Source organism: Tachypleus tridentatus, chromosome 13 (genome assembly GCF_004210375.1).
Source record: "Tachypleus tridentatus isolate NWPU-2018 chromosome 13, ASM421037v1, whole genome shotgun sequence".
Classification (NCBI taxonomy): Eukaryota; Metazoa; Arthropoda; class Merostomata; order Xiphosura; family Limulidae; genus Tachypleus; species Tachypleus tridentatus.
Window position 1 is genome coordinate 64,688,594 of NC_134837.1, and position 13,580 is coordinate 64,702,173.

A 13,580-nucleotide genomic window follows, 5' to 3' on the forward strand; every position below is an offset into this window, starting at 1 on the left:
CCATCTGGTTTTAACACCTACAAGATGTGGCTTCCATCAGTCAATGTATTGTAGTGACCTCACTTTGACTGAGAGGGTTCAATTGGGCATTCAGCAGATAAGAGCTTGCTGAATGGGTGCAATACTGAGTTCAAAGAGACCACTCGGGGACTGGACTATGCATTCATCCAAATAATAATGCTCGGCACCTTCTCAGCCAAGATAATGTGCATGCGTGTCTCAGGTCATTTTGGTTTGGAATACTCAGATGATGTGGTGATGCCAATTTGAGTGGATGTGCACTTCTCTTCTACTGTTTTGATTTTATTGTGAGCAGTAATATATTGTTTTTTATTGCATCTTTAGAAAATACCCCAAAATAAAATGAATTATAAGTTTCTTTTCATCTTCTGTGAATATAAAAGCTAGAATAAGTAAGAAAGTGACCCCACAATAGGAATTAACAGCATAGTGACAGTTTCTGTTCCTGGTCCATCCAGTATCAATGAGCTGTTGGACTGTTGGTAAAAAAAAAAAAAAATTTCTGTAGAAAGTATGATTAACTGAATATTAGAAATAAAAAACTTAAGAGATCCTAAGAGGCCACTGCTAGATACTTGTCATAGAGTACTTTATACAGTGAGCCAAAGCTGATCTCTAAGTTAAAGACTAGTGCAGAATATTTGTAGGGAGTTGACCAAGAACTAGCTGACATAATTCATAGCACTTGAAGATATTCACACTTAGTAGGTAGAGTACTACAATGGCAAACTGTTCGATGATGTGTGAAGACTTACCTTATCATTCATTGTATGATGACCGGAAGAAAGAATGGATATCTTACAGATGGTTGAGTATACATTTCTGAAAGTAGTTATTGTATTGCAGGCAGCACAGTTCGTTTATTTTTTCTGTAATTTTATACAGTCTTGTTCATTCACAATGTAGGTACAATGTATAAACATAAAACATAAGATGTACAAGAACTTCAACAAGAAGATTTGATAAGTTATAAAACACAACTTACCAATAACTGAATAGAAGAACCAATACAATGTCACTCACTCAATACTCATTTGCTATTTCAATTGCCTCTTTATATTCTTGTTTCTGAATACTTGGCAACAGCTCCCTCTAGTAAACAAGCTATAATACTGAACATACAGCTTACAAAATTGTGTCTTCCTAAATGCAACAGTCCTTTGAATAATCCTAATACAAAATTTAAGTACTGCCTAAAATTTCATTCAACAAGTCTTTTGGTGTTCTTTTCTCTGGATTATGTCATGGAGATGAGATGGCCTCTCATATTTTTATTTAATGACATGTTAATATCTCTCTAGATAAGTTGTCAGTGGAATCTTTTAGTGGCTATTTTTATTAATCCTTTGGAAGGGCTCTCAACACAAACAATGGGCTTCACAGAAGTTCAACTTTCAGTTGTCAAATTCTCCTTTGAGATTACCTAGTTAGTTGTTACCTTCACTTACTGCTGTACACACTTGTTAGTAACAGTACAAAACTTGATCTTACACTTAATCTTCATCCACATAAATAATCAACTGATATAAGTGTTCACTCACATCCTTCAACTATCTTATCAGAACATGGTCTTTTTTTGATTCAAAGTATCTGAAACCTTTAACCCAAAAGTTCAAAGTTCCATCCCTAATCTAAGTGAAGTTCTGCTGGTACTCCAAACTTAAAAAATTTGAATTTCCTTCCTAGTTTCTGATTCCTTCTTATAAGCAGTGCATGCTTCTCATGCTTTTGTTAAACAGTTTATGCATCATACATCATTTGAACTTCTAAATTCAGTTTAATTGAATATAATCACAGAAAATATCAAGATATTAAAAGTAAAATAACAACGACAAAATTTTACACAGATTCATACTTTAAACTTCTCTCCCCTAGTTCAAAGAGATTATTAAAATCATAAGGGAGCTATTAAAGTTCTCCTTACTTAAGGGTTAAGAATAGATAAATTCAACTGTGTAAATACGAAAGTATAATATTGCAACAACAAACTTTACTTTCAACCACTATTTCATTTATTAATTTTAAGAAATACTCTATGGTTTTAGTTTCAGTGGTGACTACCACAAAATCTTCTTATGCTTTGTCCTCTTTATATGTTAACTCATATCAATACTTTACATTTTTACTCAAAAAATAAATATGCTGGTTAAATATCCACTAATACCAAACATTAGACAAAATGAAAGTGTAGTGATATTTTATTTATTCTTTACAATAATTTTACTAGAAATTGTACAATTTTTCTTGAGAATGAAAAGTTGAGATGTATAATTTTAAATCATTAAGTTTTAAATCAAGTCTATAACTGTTCAGAAAATCAAATTCATAGAAGTTATTCATAGCTGTACATAAAGCCATGTTTAAATGTTAATGTAAGGAAACTTGTTCTAATCAATACTCACCATCAATACATGAAAAGGGAGGAAAGAGAAACTGTCAGCTATAGTTTCTTTTTTTGTTAGTGGAAATATTAATATTCCTTTACTGTAAACGTATTTCCAGTAGGAACTTGCCTCCTTTCATAGAAGTAGCCATTGTCTTATAGTGCCGCCCTCTATATGCTATTTTTTCCATGCTGCAGGCCTTCAGCCCCATACCCAATGATTAGTGTGGTTCAATTCTGTCTTGCATGAAGATCATAAGAGGATAACCCTCCAGCAACAGGAATGCTACACACCCTCCTGAAGCATGTGATTTCTTCTAACTGATTCTATCAAGCTATCACTTTGGATACTGGAAGAAAATGGAAGCACCAGTTTTCAATGGAAGGGTGGAAAGAGTTAAGTATCTATCAGAAACACATTTTCAGTTATAGCTTATGGCATAATACCTTACCTCTTCTTACAAAAATAGCTGGAATCCCACACGTAGAAGGACTAGCATGTGTGGGAAAGAAAGAAGCATTTTTTGAAAGCATCCAAATAACACCTGAAAAAGGTAGATCTTCACAGTAAACAATTATACATTGGAAACTTCACTTTATACCAGGTGTGGAAAGATGTGCCAAGAAATGGGAAAAAATAAGAACATCTATATGAGAGAAAACAATGGGTGGGTAGTGATCCGAACACTAAATCCATATGATGACAGTAATATGGGTAAGAGTAAAAAGGATATGTATCAAGGTACCATACACAGCAAGTCAACTTCATTCAATTCATTGGGAACCAAAATCCATATAAGAGTAGAACTAGGATCATACCATTTGCAAGTCACATATAATATAAAACTGACATCCATGCAGAAACAGTATCATACTAGTATCAAGTCAACTGCAATCCAAAACAAAGCCATCTAGTGCAAGTAGGAAGGGTACAACAGACTGGAGGAATATATCACACCTGCCAATCTGTGATAACAGTAAAGTGATAAAACTATTGATCCAGAAACCCACCATCCAAACAATAATAAGAAAGATGTCATTGTATGGTGAAATATCCTACTCAAAATCAATCAAATAGGAAATATTGCAGCACATCCTTGGTATATGAATATCCTCAAGGGATAGCACAAGATGAAGAACCACAGTAACTTGCATGTTTATCCCCAACAATCACAGCATGGTAGCAGTGAATGAGTCCAACTGAGTGAGGAAACAGACACCTTGAATACATGTGCAGCCTGAGTAAGTGTGCTGGTAGGTGGTATTATCTTCATAGTAGTAACTTGGACTTCAGAAATCATTGTTGAAGATTAATAACCATGCATAATACACAATAAAAGAAAACTGAGAAAAAAAGGTTATCTTATATTCATGAAAAATTAGAATAATAATTCCACTTCAGAAGCAATAACTAAACAGCAGAATCAACATTAAAAGAAAATGTAAAAAAATCATTAAGTTGATTTACATGATCAACTTGGTTGACCCATGTTAATCATGAAGTATGTGGGAGCTCAAGGCAGTTAAAAATTATTTTCCATATATAGCACTGCACTATATTACAATAGCTATTTCTGTGGGAAGAGGTAAAACACCGTTATCAGAAAATATGTTACTTCCACCAATTTCCACTCAAATTTAATTTTAACATCTTTTAATTTTCTTTTGTCACTCTATCATGTCAAACACAAAGAATAATTCACAATTACAAACATCATAAATACATCAAAGATCAATATATTTTGGTCCTGTTTCTTGTGCATCAACAACTTTTAAGCAACTACAACATTTTGTAACAGTCACTGCAAATTCTTAACATAAACAATAACAGTATGTTTTATATCCCAGGTGTATGTTACCTGAAAATTGTTTAAATTCCTTATTAGTTCTAAACAGTTTATCACAAACTACAAAACTGTGTAGTATTTCTCAAGTATGTATTCCTTTATCAAAATGCATGGTAGTTTGTTGGGTGACCAAAACAAACTACTACACGGCACATTATTTATTAATGTCGATAGTTTAGCAATTTTCACCCTCTGTATTTTGACTGTGGCAATCCACACTATCAAATATTTTTGGTACATGTGCTACACTGGAGTCAAAAGTCATACAGGTAAATGATTTTTCTTGATTATTCATTACTAAATTTTCAGCACAAATTTACAAAATATTTTGAAATTATCCTAATTAAAGACCTTTTAACACAACAAGATATTAGCTTAATCAATTAGCACACATAATGATGCTTGACAGGGCTTTACCTACTGCATGGGGGTAATGATAAGAAACTGTTAATCTAAATTCCATGGCATTACTATAAAAACTGCTATCATATATTTTTAAAAATCTGGTAATTTCTGCAAAGTAAAGGTCTATATCAAATAATTGGGTTGTGATTCTATAGATAATGCAAGTTACTATTGAGTGTCAGTTTCTTACTATAATCTGTTGGTGTGTATTTACAGAAAGTCACAATATAGAATGTTTTTTTTTTATCATTAGATATCTTAATGCACTGTTTGCTCTAAACTACTTATTACTTACTATATAAACACAAGGTCACTCCTGCATATATATATTTGTTGATCTTTAAGTTATTTCAAAATTCCTTTCCACAAATGCCACAGTTGTAAGGATTCTCTTCAGTATGTATACTATGATGTATTTTTAATACAATATTTGTTCTTAAGTCTTTTCCACATTACAACACAATTATAAAATTTCACTCACTGTGAATGTTTTCATGCATTTTAAACCCATTTTTGTTTGAAAATGTTTTCCACATATTTCACAATTCTAAGATTTCTCTTCAGCATGTATTCTTTTATGATATTTTAATGCACTATTTGTTGTAAACTGTTTATTACATACTACACACATATAAGGTTTCACACCAGTATGTATTCGTTCATGTTTTTTAAGTTACAGTTACTTCAAACTGTCTTCCACAAAATCACAACTGTAAGGTTTCTCACCAGTATGTATCATCTGATGTATTTTTAAATCACCATTTGTTCTAAAGTTTTTTCCACAAATAGTACAACTGTAAGGTTTCTCACCAACTGTATTCTCTGGGTTTCTCACCAGTATGTCTTTTCCATTCTCAACTGGTGCAGTTTTTTATGAAACTTTAGTGCCCGTTGTTTATTAATACAACACAAGTCTTTATGTACCACAGACAGTACCACAACTGTAAGGTTTCTCCCAGTATGTATTCTTTGATGTATTTTTAATTCAGTATTTGTTCTAAAGTGTTTTTCACACATTGCACAACAGTAAGGTTTCACATCATTGTGAATTTTTTCATGCTTTTTTAACCCACTGTTTGTTTTAAACTCTTTTCCACAATCTGCACAACTGTAATCTTTCTCTCCAAGGTGTATTCTTTGATGTATATTTAATTCAGTATTTGTTCTACAGTGTTTTCCACAAACCACACAACTGTAAGGTTTCTCCCAGTATGTATTTGTTTATTCAATTCACTATTATACAGATTCTCTCTTGTAGGTGTTCTCTTGTGTTCTTTTAGGTTATAAACTGTTACAGATTCTCTTCCACATGTTATATAACTGTGGGGTTTATCACCATCCTGAGGTATATCAGATTGTTTTATGTTGTTTCCAGTTAAGTTTGTTTTTCCCATGAACATCTTGTTTTAAAACATACTTTTCAGGAAACTGACTTCCACAACAGATGTTCACACTGCTCTTTACATCTAAGGTCAAAACAGAAGATACAACAAAGTTAAAATAGTACAATACATATATTTATTTCATAGGTTTTTTTAATTAATTTGATCTATTACAATTTTCAGCATGAAGAATCATGAAACAAAAGATGTATAATACATAATTCATTTCAAAAGTTTAATATAGTAAAAAATATCAATAGGACAATATTAAAGACAATTATAAAGAAATTTTCATAGTTCCACACACAATAAATAATTACCTCTGTAGTACAATTCAGTAATGGAAACGTGGGTATAACAAATTGTTGAACAAAAGGTTTATAATGGACAAAGTGTAAAATAAACTGTAAAATAACCAACTTAAATTTAATAAATACCTTATTACTTTAGCGAGATAAATATCACAATATATCCTAATGTTTTGTCCTCAACATTTTGAGTGACATCAATGTCCTAATGTTTCTCTTCAAGAGATCTACATGCAAGTTAATTACCTAGAAATTCCAAAACCTTCACATAATGAAGTTGTTTATCAATGTTTTTTATTCTGCTATCAAGTTTAGGATCCCTTTTACTATAAACATTGTAAGTATTTGCTTCAGTATGGAAAATTACAAAAACTTTGGATTCATCACCATCAAATTCTCAGGTGCGAGTGTTTAGAAAAATGAAATACACAAAGAGCAATCACAGCAGTAAATCCTCTGTACATGTTAAAATACTAATCTACATAAACTGGTTCCAACCATTACTCACACAAAGTGTATACATAAAGAACTATAAACATCAGACAAATTGCTAAGTTAAAAGGTTGTTTCATTTTATAGTAACAATGACTGTTCTCTCCATCCATTTCCATTCAAATGTAATGTTAACATTCTTCTGTTTGTTTCATCATTTTATAGTAAAAGTCCTTCTCCAGACAATCTTAATTTTGGTGTATTTTAAATTTTTTTCCTTTTACTTTTCACTTCAAAATATTCCTCATAGTATAAATAAAGGCATAAAACACAAGATATAAAAATCTGATACACCTATAATTAACAGTCTTATGTAGGTTAATAACTTCTGACAAATCACCACAATTCAAACACTTCTATTAAGACAGTGTCAATCAATATATAGTTTTTAGATGTTTCTACTTACCAGATGTACTTTCCAATCTAGAATCAACACACTGCACATCTTCTTGTAATTCAGTTTCTATCTTCACATTGATAACACCACATTTTGAACTATCAAATCATCATCAGTACTTTTACTGAACTTTGATATAACCTCACTTTGTGTTAGATCATCAGACTGTTCTGTTTTCATTGTGACAAATATGTTCTAAATCCAAACAATACATTCAACATGTTAATAACAACTAGTGGCATAATTAAGGTTAACAAGTACATATATCCAGTATACTACTGTAAAATATAATGATATAAAACTATGACTTCATTATTAGTTATGTGTGTATTAAAAATATATATACAGTTTTAGATTAAGACATAGTAACATATCAAAAATCTAGGATAAGTCGACTTTAATAAGAAGAGTGAAACATCTGTAGATAACCAACATTAAAGTTGCAATAAGAACATTGTAACATTTGCGAACAACTAACATTACTGTTACAATGAGAACAGTGTAACATCTGTGAACAACTAACATTAATGATACAATAAGAACAGTGTAACATCTGTGGATAGCTAACATTAATGTTACAATGATAACTGTGTAACATCTGTGAACAACTAACATTACTGTTACAATGAGAACAGTGTAACATCTGTAGACAGCTAACACTAATGTTACAATGAGAACAGTACTGTCTGTGTACTTCCATCATTAATGACACTAAGATAACTCTACTGAACAGTTTTCTAAAGTTCTAGTGAATTTCTTAAGACTATAACAACAAACATCTGAACAATGATACAGGTCTAGTCAAATTGAAATACATCATTACAGCTAAACAATCACTTCAATAACAAAATTGTAAAGTCTTTAGTCTACAAACTACCTCAGTTTTCTCTGTTACTCCATACTTGTCTTCCTGTTCCTCTTTTACCAGACCAGACTTCAAATTGGTAGTTAAAGATCTTTCTTGTAAGGAACCAGCTTCTTCTGTTGGTATAAATAATGTGCATTTATCCACAACAAGTGTGGATATAAATCATCCTTCACTGGATGTGGTTTATACATACTCTAACATCCACCAGTAAGGTACTAATTAACATCAAAGTGTAGAGAATAATTCTAAACATACAATGAAACAAGAAACACAAGTAAATCAATATTCAGTCTTTATTCATACACACTAAGTTTTTATTAACTAAGATGTATATATTTACAGTGGAACTTTACATCATTCAATCTACTATAATACATACAAGTTGTACTTTTTATTCTGTGCACTTCAGCTGTGTCATATGCAAGATTTTGTTTATAAGGAGTATTGGTGAGAAAAGACAAATGATTAAATCACTGATTGACAACAATGCTTGGGTGGATGAGAAGCACCTCAACACTCATGAACACGAGTTTACGTTCAAAATTTAAAATGATATACCATAAGACACAACCATGGTGTACAGATAAAAAAAAGTCTGACTTGTAAATGTGACAGCTGCAGCCGAAAGGTTAACTTTCTGCTCAGACAGAGAGAGACACATCATAGGATAGATATTAAAGTACATTTTAAAAAGTCTAAATTTAAGTGATACTTTCTGATAGAATATTGTAATCCTTTTATAACATTACTGAGTTGTCTTCTGTTAACAACTACAAGATGTTTGATTTGAATGATCTGGAATTTGTGACATCATATTTCTCAAAGTTCTCTACTTTACCACTTTCTCCACAGCATAAGTTCTATCAGCAGAGGATACATACACAACTTTTCCTGCCATAAACCAGATTTTGTTTTATGTCATGATGCCATTGTGGAGGAGAGGGTGTGAAAGTACCTTTTTCAAATTAATTTTAATAGTAAATTTTGACAAGATGTGAAATGACCAAAAATTGTCCTCAGGGCAACAGTGCTCTTTCATCATGAATCTACACAAGGTTGATCATTTTCAATAACCACGAAGAGAAAATCTAAACCTTTTATCTTTGTAACTTGAAATTGCTTTACTTTATTCTAAATAAATATAAATTATTAACAGTATACATCTATTAATAGTTACATTTTATTGTTTTATTACTCTTTAATCTGTATCTAACTAATAATCCTACCATACAAGTTGCAAATCATTTGGCAAATGTGTAGTTCATGCAACCTTACTGAATTATGCAACTCCCATGCTACAAGCAGTTTGCTTGCAAGCATAACTTGTGAAAAATTATTCTTTATTTAACATAATGTAACTTTACCTAACCTAATTTTTACATTTTAGTTACTTTCATAATAATAAATACAGAATGCATATGAAAAAAAGTATATATATAATACTTACCCAGGTATTTTTTATTTCCTCAATCGACTTTTGAGAAAACACAATCATGATGTTTTTTCATAGTAATGGTACTACTGCACTAAATAAATTTTTATTTAAATACATAATGCACCAAGAACACAAAATAATAAAATGCAAAAAGCAATGCAGACAATTACCAGTAATTAACAATTTTTCTAGCTTTTTAACTTTGACACAAGAGCCAGTTGAAATTCAGCTAAAGCATCAACATTTTCCTGTGGGAATAAAGTTTGAATTGGAAGTAAAATAGATAATTCTTTGTACAGAAAACAGCACAATAAAAAATATTATTTGGTAGGTTAGAACTTTATGTTCTATTGATTATAAATAACATAGTATTAAATGTTAGGAATAACCATTAGTAAAAAAAGGATTGTTGGTAGGAGAAGGTTCTCATTTTGTTATTTTATTTTGTTCACCATCAAATTACAGATTAGCATTCACTTTTAGTATTACAATTAGTCAAATACTCTAAATATCAAATTTTGTGTATCACATGGTATGATTCATGAGATTACATTTTATGATACCTATAATATGTCTAAAGTTTCTTACAAGTTAGAAATTCAGTTTACATATATTGCAAGCTATAAAATAAAACAAGAACCTCTCATCTTTTCCATTTGCTGATATATAATTATATTTAGAGAATCAACCACTGTGGCCATTCCATTTTTTGGAAATACTTGTTTACAATACACCCATTGCTTTCTATTACATATTTATTATCAACTGAAAGCTCAGATTTTCCACTGTATATAAATTTCAAAGTCATAAATAACTACACTGATATCAAAGAATTTCACAATAATTTATTAAGCTTATTAACTAAGATTTTAGATTTAAAAAAATATGAAACTTTCAGCAACTAAAGACACAACCTACTTTCTTGACAAAAACACTCTGGGTACATTCTAAACTGTTAATTGCTTATTCACATGTCACATATTGAAGTAAGTGTACATAAGGAACCATTTCAAAAACAGAAAGAGTTGAACAGGGCCATCTTATTTGATTCAGTACATAAGCCATATCTCAGCAAAATAAAAAAGATATGGTGTTATTATTTTATATACTAGATTGTTAATATTAGTAATTTGAGTTTCTAATTTCTATGAACCTACAGACTTTGTATTTTGACATCACAAACTCCTAATTTTAAACAATACTGCATTCAACATACTATTTAACTCACCAATATCTACACTCAGTGGCCACTTTATAAGGTACATCAGCTCTTTAATGTCAGTAGCCAAACAGTGAATCATGTGGCTGCAACTCAATACACAAAGAATGTAGACTTGGTCAAGAGGTTCAGTTGTTGTTTGACCAAACATTAGAATGGGAAAGATGTGTGATCTAAGTGACTTTAACCGTAGTACCAGACATGGTGGTTCCAGTATCTCAAAAGCTGCTGACCTACTGGGATTTTCATGCAGTATAATCTCTAGAGTTCACAGAGAATGGTGCAAAAAACAAAAACATTCAATGAGCAGCAGTTTATTGGGGTTGTTAATGAGAGAGGTCAGAGAAGACTAGCCAGTCTCATTACAGCTAACAGAAAGGCCCCAGATACTTAAATAACCACTTTTTACAACAGTTACATGCAGCAGGATATCTCTGAATGCACAACACATTGAACCTTGAAGTGGATGGGTTACAACAGCAGAAGACCATGTCAGATTCCATTTCTGTCAGCTAAAATGAGGCTACAGTGGACATGAGAACACCAAAACTGGACAATTTACAACTGCAAAAAAACATTACCTGGTTTGAAATCTCGATTTCTGCAATGACCTGCAGATGGTAGAGTCAGAATTTGGCATAAATAGCATGAATCCATGAGTCAATCCTGCCTCATTTCAATGGTATAGGCTGATGGTGTAATAGTGTTGGGAGGATTTGTCTTGGCACATATTAATTAGATCCCTTAATATCAACTGAGCCTCATTTGCATACAGTTACGACAGAAAGTGTTCATACCCCTACGCTCCAAGTAGTTTTTTTATTATAACTTAAAAATTATCATGATTAGGCTAATAGACATATATTATAAATATTATACTAACTCACATCTACATAAATTTTTATGTAAATTAAACGACAAATAAACTGTTTATAAACAAATAACCAAAAATAGGAGGAGCAGAAAGTGTTCGTACATTTAAGAACATGTGAAAAACTGATATTCCAGTAAAAATGTTGTTTAGTTTGGTGAATAAACTACATTATACCATTCCAGAACTAGACATTGGGTTCATAGTTATTGGAATTTAGCCAGCAAAAAATGTACTTCCGTCAATTTAATGCCGTCTCCGTCATTATCTGTTTGGTCATCATGGCAAACAGGAAACAACTGTCCAGTGATTTAAAAAACCGAATTATTGTAAAATACAAGTCTTGTGTGTCTCTTTCCGGTATTGTTACACAACTTAATGTGCCAAAATCTACTGTTCAAAGCATAACTGAAAAGTTTAAGCTTACAGGATCAACTGCTAACCTCCCTCATTCCGGATGCCCCACCAAAATTCCAGAGAGAACCAAGAGGAAGGTTCTCAAAGAAGTTAGTAGGAAGCTTCGTTTAACACGTGCTTCTTGCATACCCTAATCGTGCTTCTAAATGAACAGACTTTAAATATGGAGTTCTAAGATGACGGCATGCTTTGAACTCAGAAGTAAGCACCCCTACAGTTATGAACATGTTACGCTCTTCTTGGTTCAAAGCATGCCATCCTCTTAGAACTCCATATTTAAAGCCTATTCATTTAGAAGCACGATTGAGGTATGCAAGAAAGCATGGAGATAAACCCTTTACCCATTAGAAGAGTATTCTTTCGTCAGACGAGACTAAAATCTAGCTTTTTGGCCACAATGATGTTTGCAATATTTTCCGTAGGAAGGGGAAACGAAATCTTCCAAAGAACACCGTCCCTACAGTTAAACACGGAGGTGGCTCCATCATGTTATGGGGTTCCTTCAGCTCTTCTGGTGTAGGCAGCCTTCACCGCATCAATGGAATCATGAAAAAAGAGGAGTACATTGATATACTAGGCACTTATATCAAGAATGATGCTCAGAACTTGCAGTTTGCGCATCGTTGGATTTTCCAGCACGACAATGACTCTAAGCACACATCGAAATATGTGCAATCCTGGTTGCAGAGGAACCATAAAAGCATTCTGGAGTGGCCATTGCAGTCACCTGATCTCAACCCAATTGAAAACGTTTGGCATGAGTTGAAGACCAGGGTTCATCAGTGTCATCCGAAAAACATGCAAGAGTTGGAGGCCTTCTGTAAAGAAGAATGGTAAAAAAATACCAGTCGAGTACTGTCAAACGATCATGGAGGGCTATGAGGAGGGATTGCACCAAGTAATTCACCTGAAAGGCTACACAACTGACCATTAAAGTAGATGCATGAACACTTTCTACCCCTCCTATGTTTTGTTATTTGTTTATAAACAGTTTATTTGTTGTTCAATTTTCATAAAAAGTTATGTAGATGTGTGTTAGTATAATATTTATAATACACCATACTTTCATTATCCTAATTGTGATACTTTTTAAGTTATGAAGAAAAAACTACTCACGACACAGGGGTACAAACATTTTCTGTCGTAACTGTACCACAGTGTACTTTAGCATTTTTGCTGACCACATGTGTTCCTTGTATGGCCACAATCTACCTGTTTTCCATTGATTACTTCCAGTAGGATAAAGCATCATGTCACAGAGCATGCCTCAACCAAAGATGGTTCCACTTTCATGACACTGACTTCAGTGTACTCCAATGGCCTGAACAGTCCCCAGGTCTCAATCCAATAGAGCACCTTTGGGATGAGATGGAATGGGAGGCTCAAAGCATGAACATACGGCCAACAAATTTACATGAACTGCATGATACTGTCAAAGCAGCATTGACCAAAATCACTACAGAATGTTTCCAGCACCTTGTTGAATCCTTGTTGTTCTGGGAGCAAAAGGGAGTCCTAATTGGTACCAGATAGGT

General features: G+C 32.4%; 1 protein-coding gene across 15 annotated transcripts in view; it reads right to left on the reverse strand.

Moving 5' to 3' along the window:
* Positions 1-13,580, reverse strand: part of LOC143237334 (uncharacterized) — a 54,796-nt gene that overhangs the window by 22,613 nt on the left and 18,603 nt on the right. The window contains exons 3-5 of one of the 15 annotated variants that reach the window (XR_013020020.1): positions 8,113-8,216; positions 7,245-7,430; positions 5,867-6,122 (exon numbers count right to left, since the gene is read on the reverse strand). The exons of 12 other annotated variants lie outside the window; for them this stretch is intronic. Coding sequence is in view for 1 of the 3 variants with exons in the window: in XM_076476475.1 (XP_076332590.1) it covers positions 7,308-7,430; positions 8,110-8,216 (230 nt within the window). In the remaining 2 variants the exon portion in view is untranslated. Of the gene's footprint in view, positions 1-5,866; positions 6,123-7,054; positions 7,431-8,109; positions 8,217-13,580 lie in introns of those variants that run through there. 2 more of the 15 variants (XR_013020019.1, XM_076476475.1) reach the window with 2 other exon arrangements.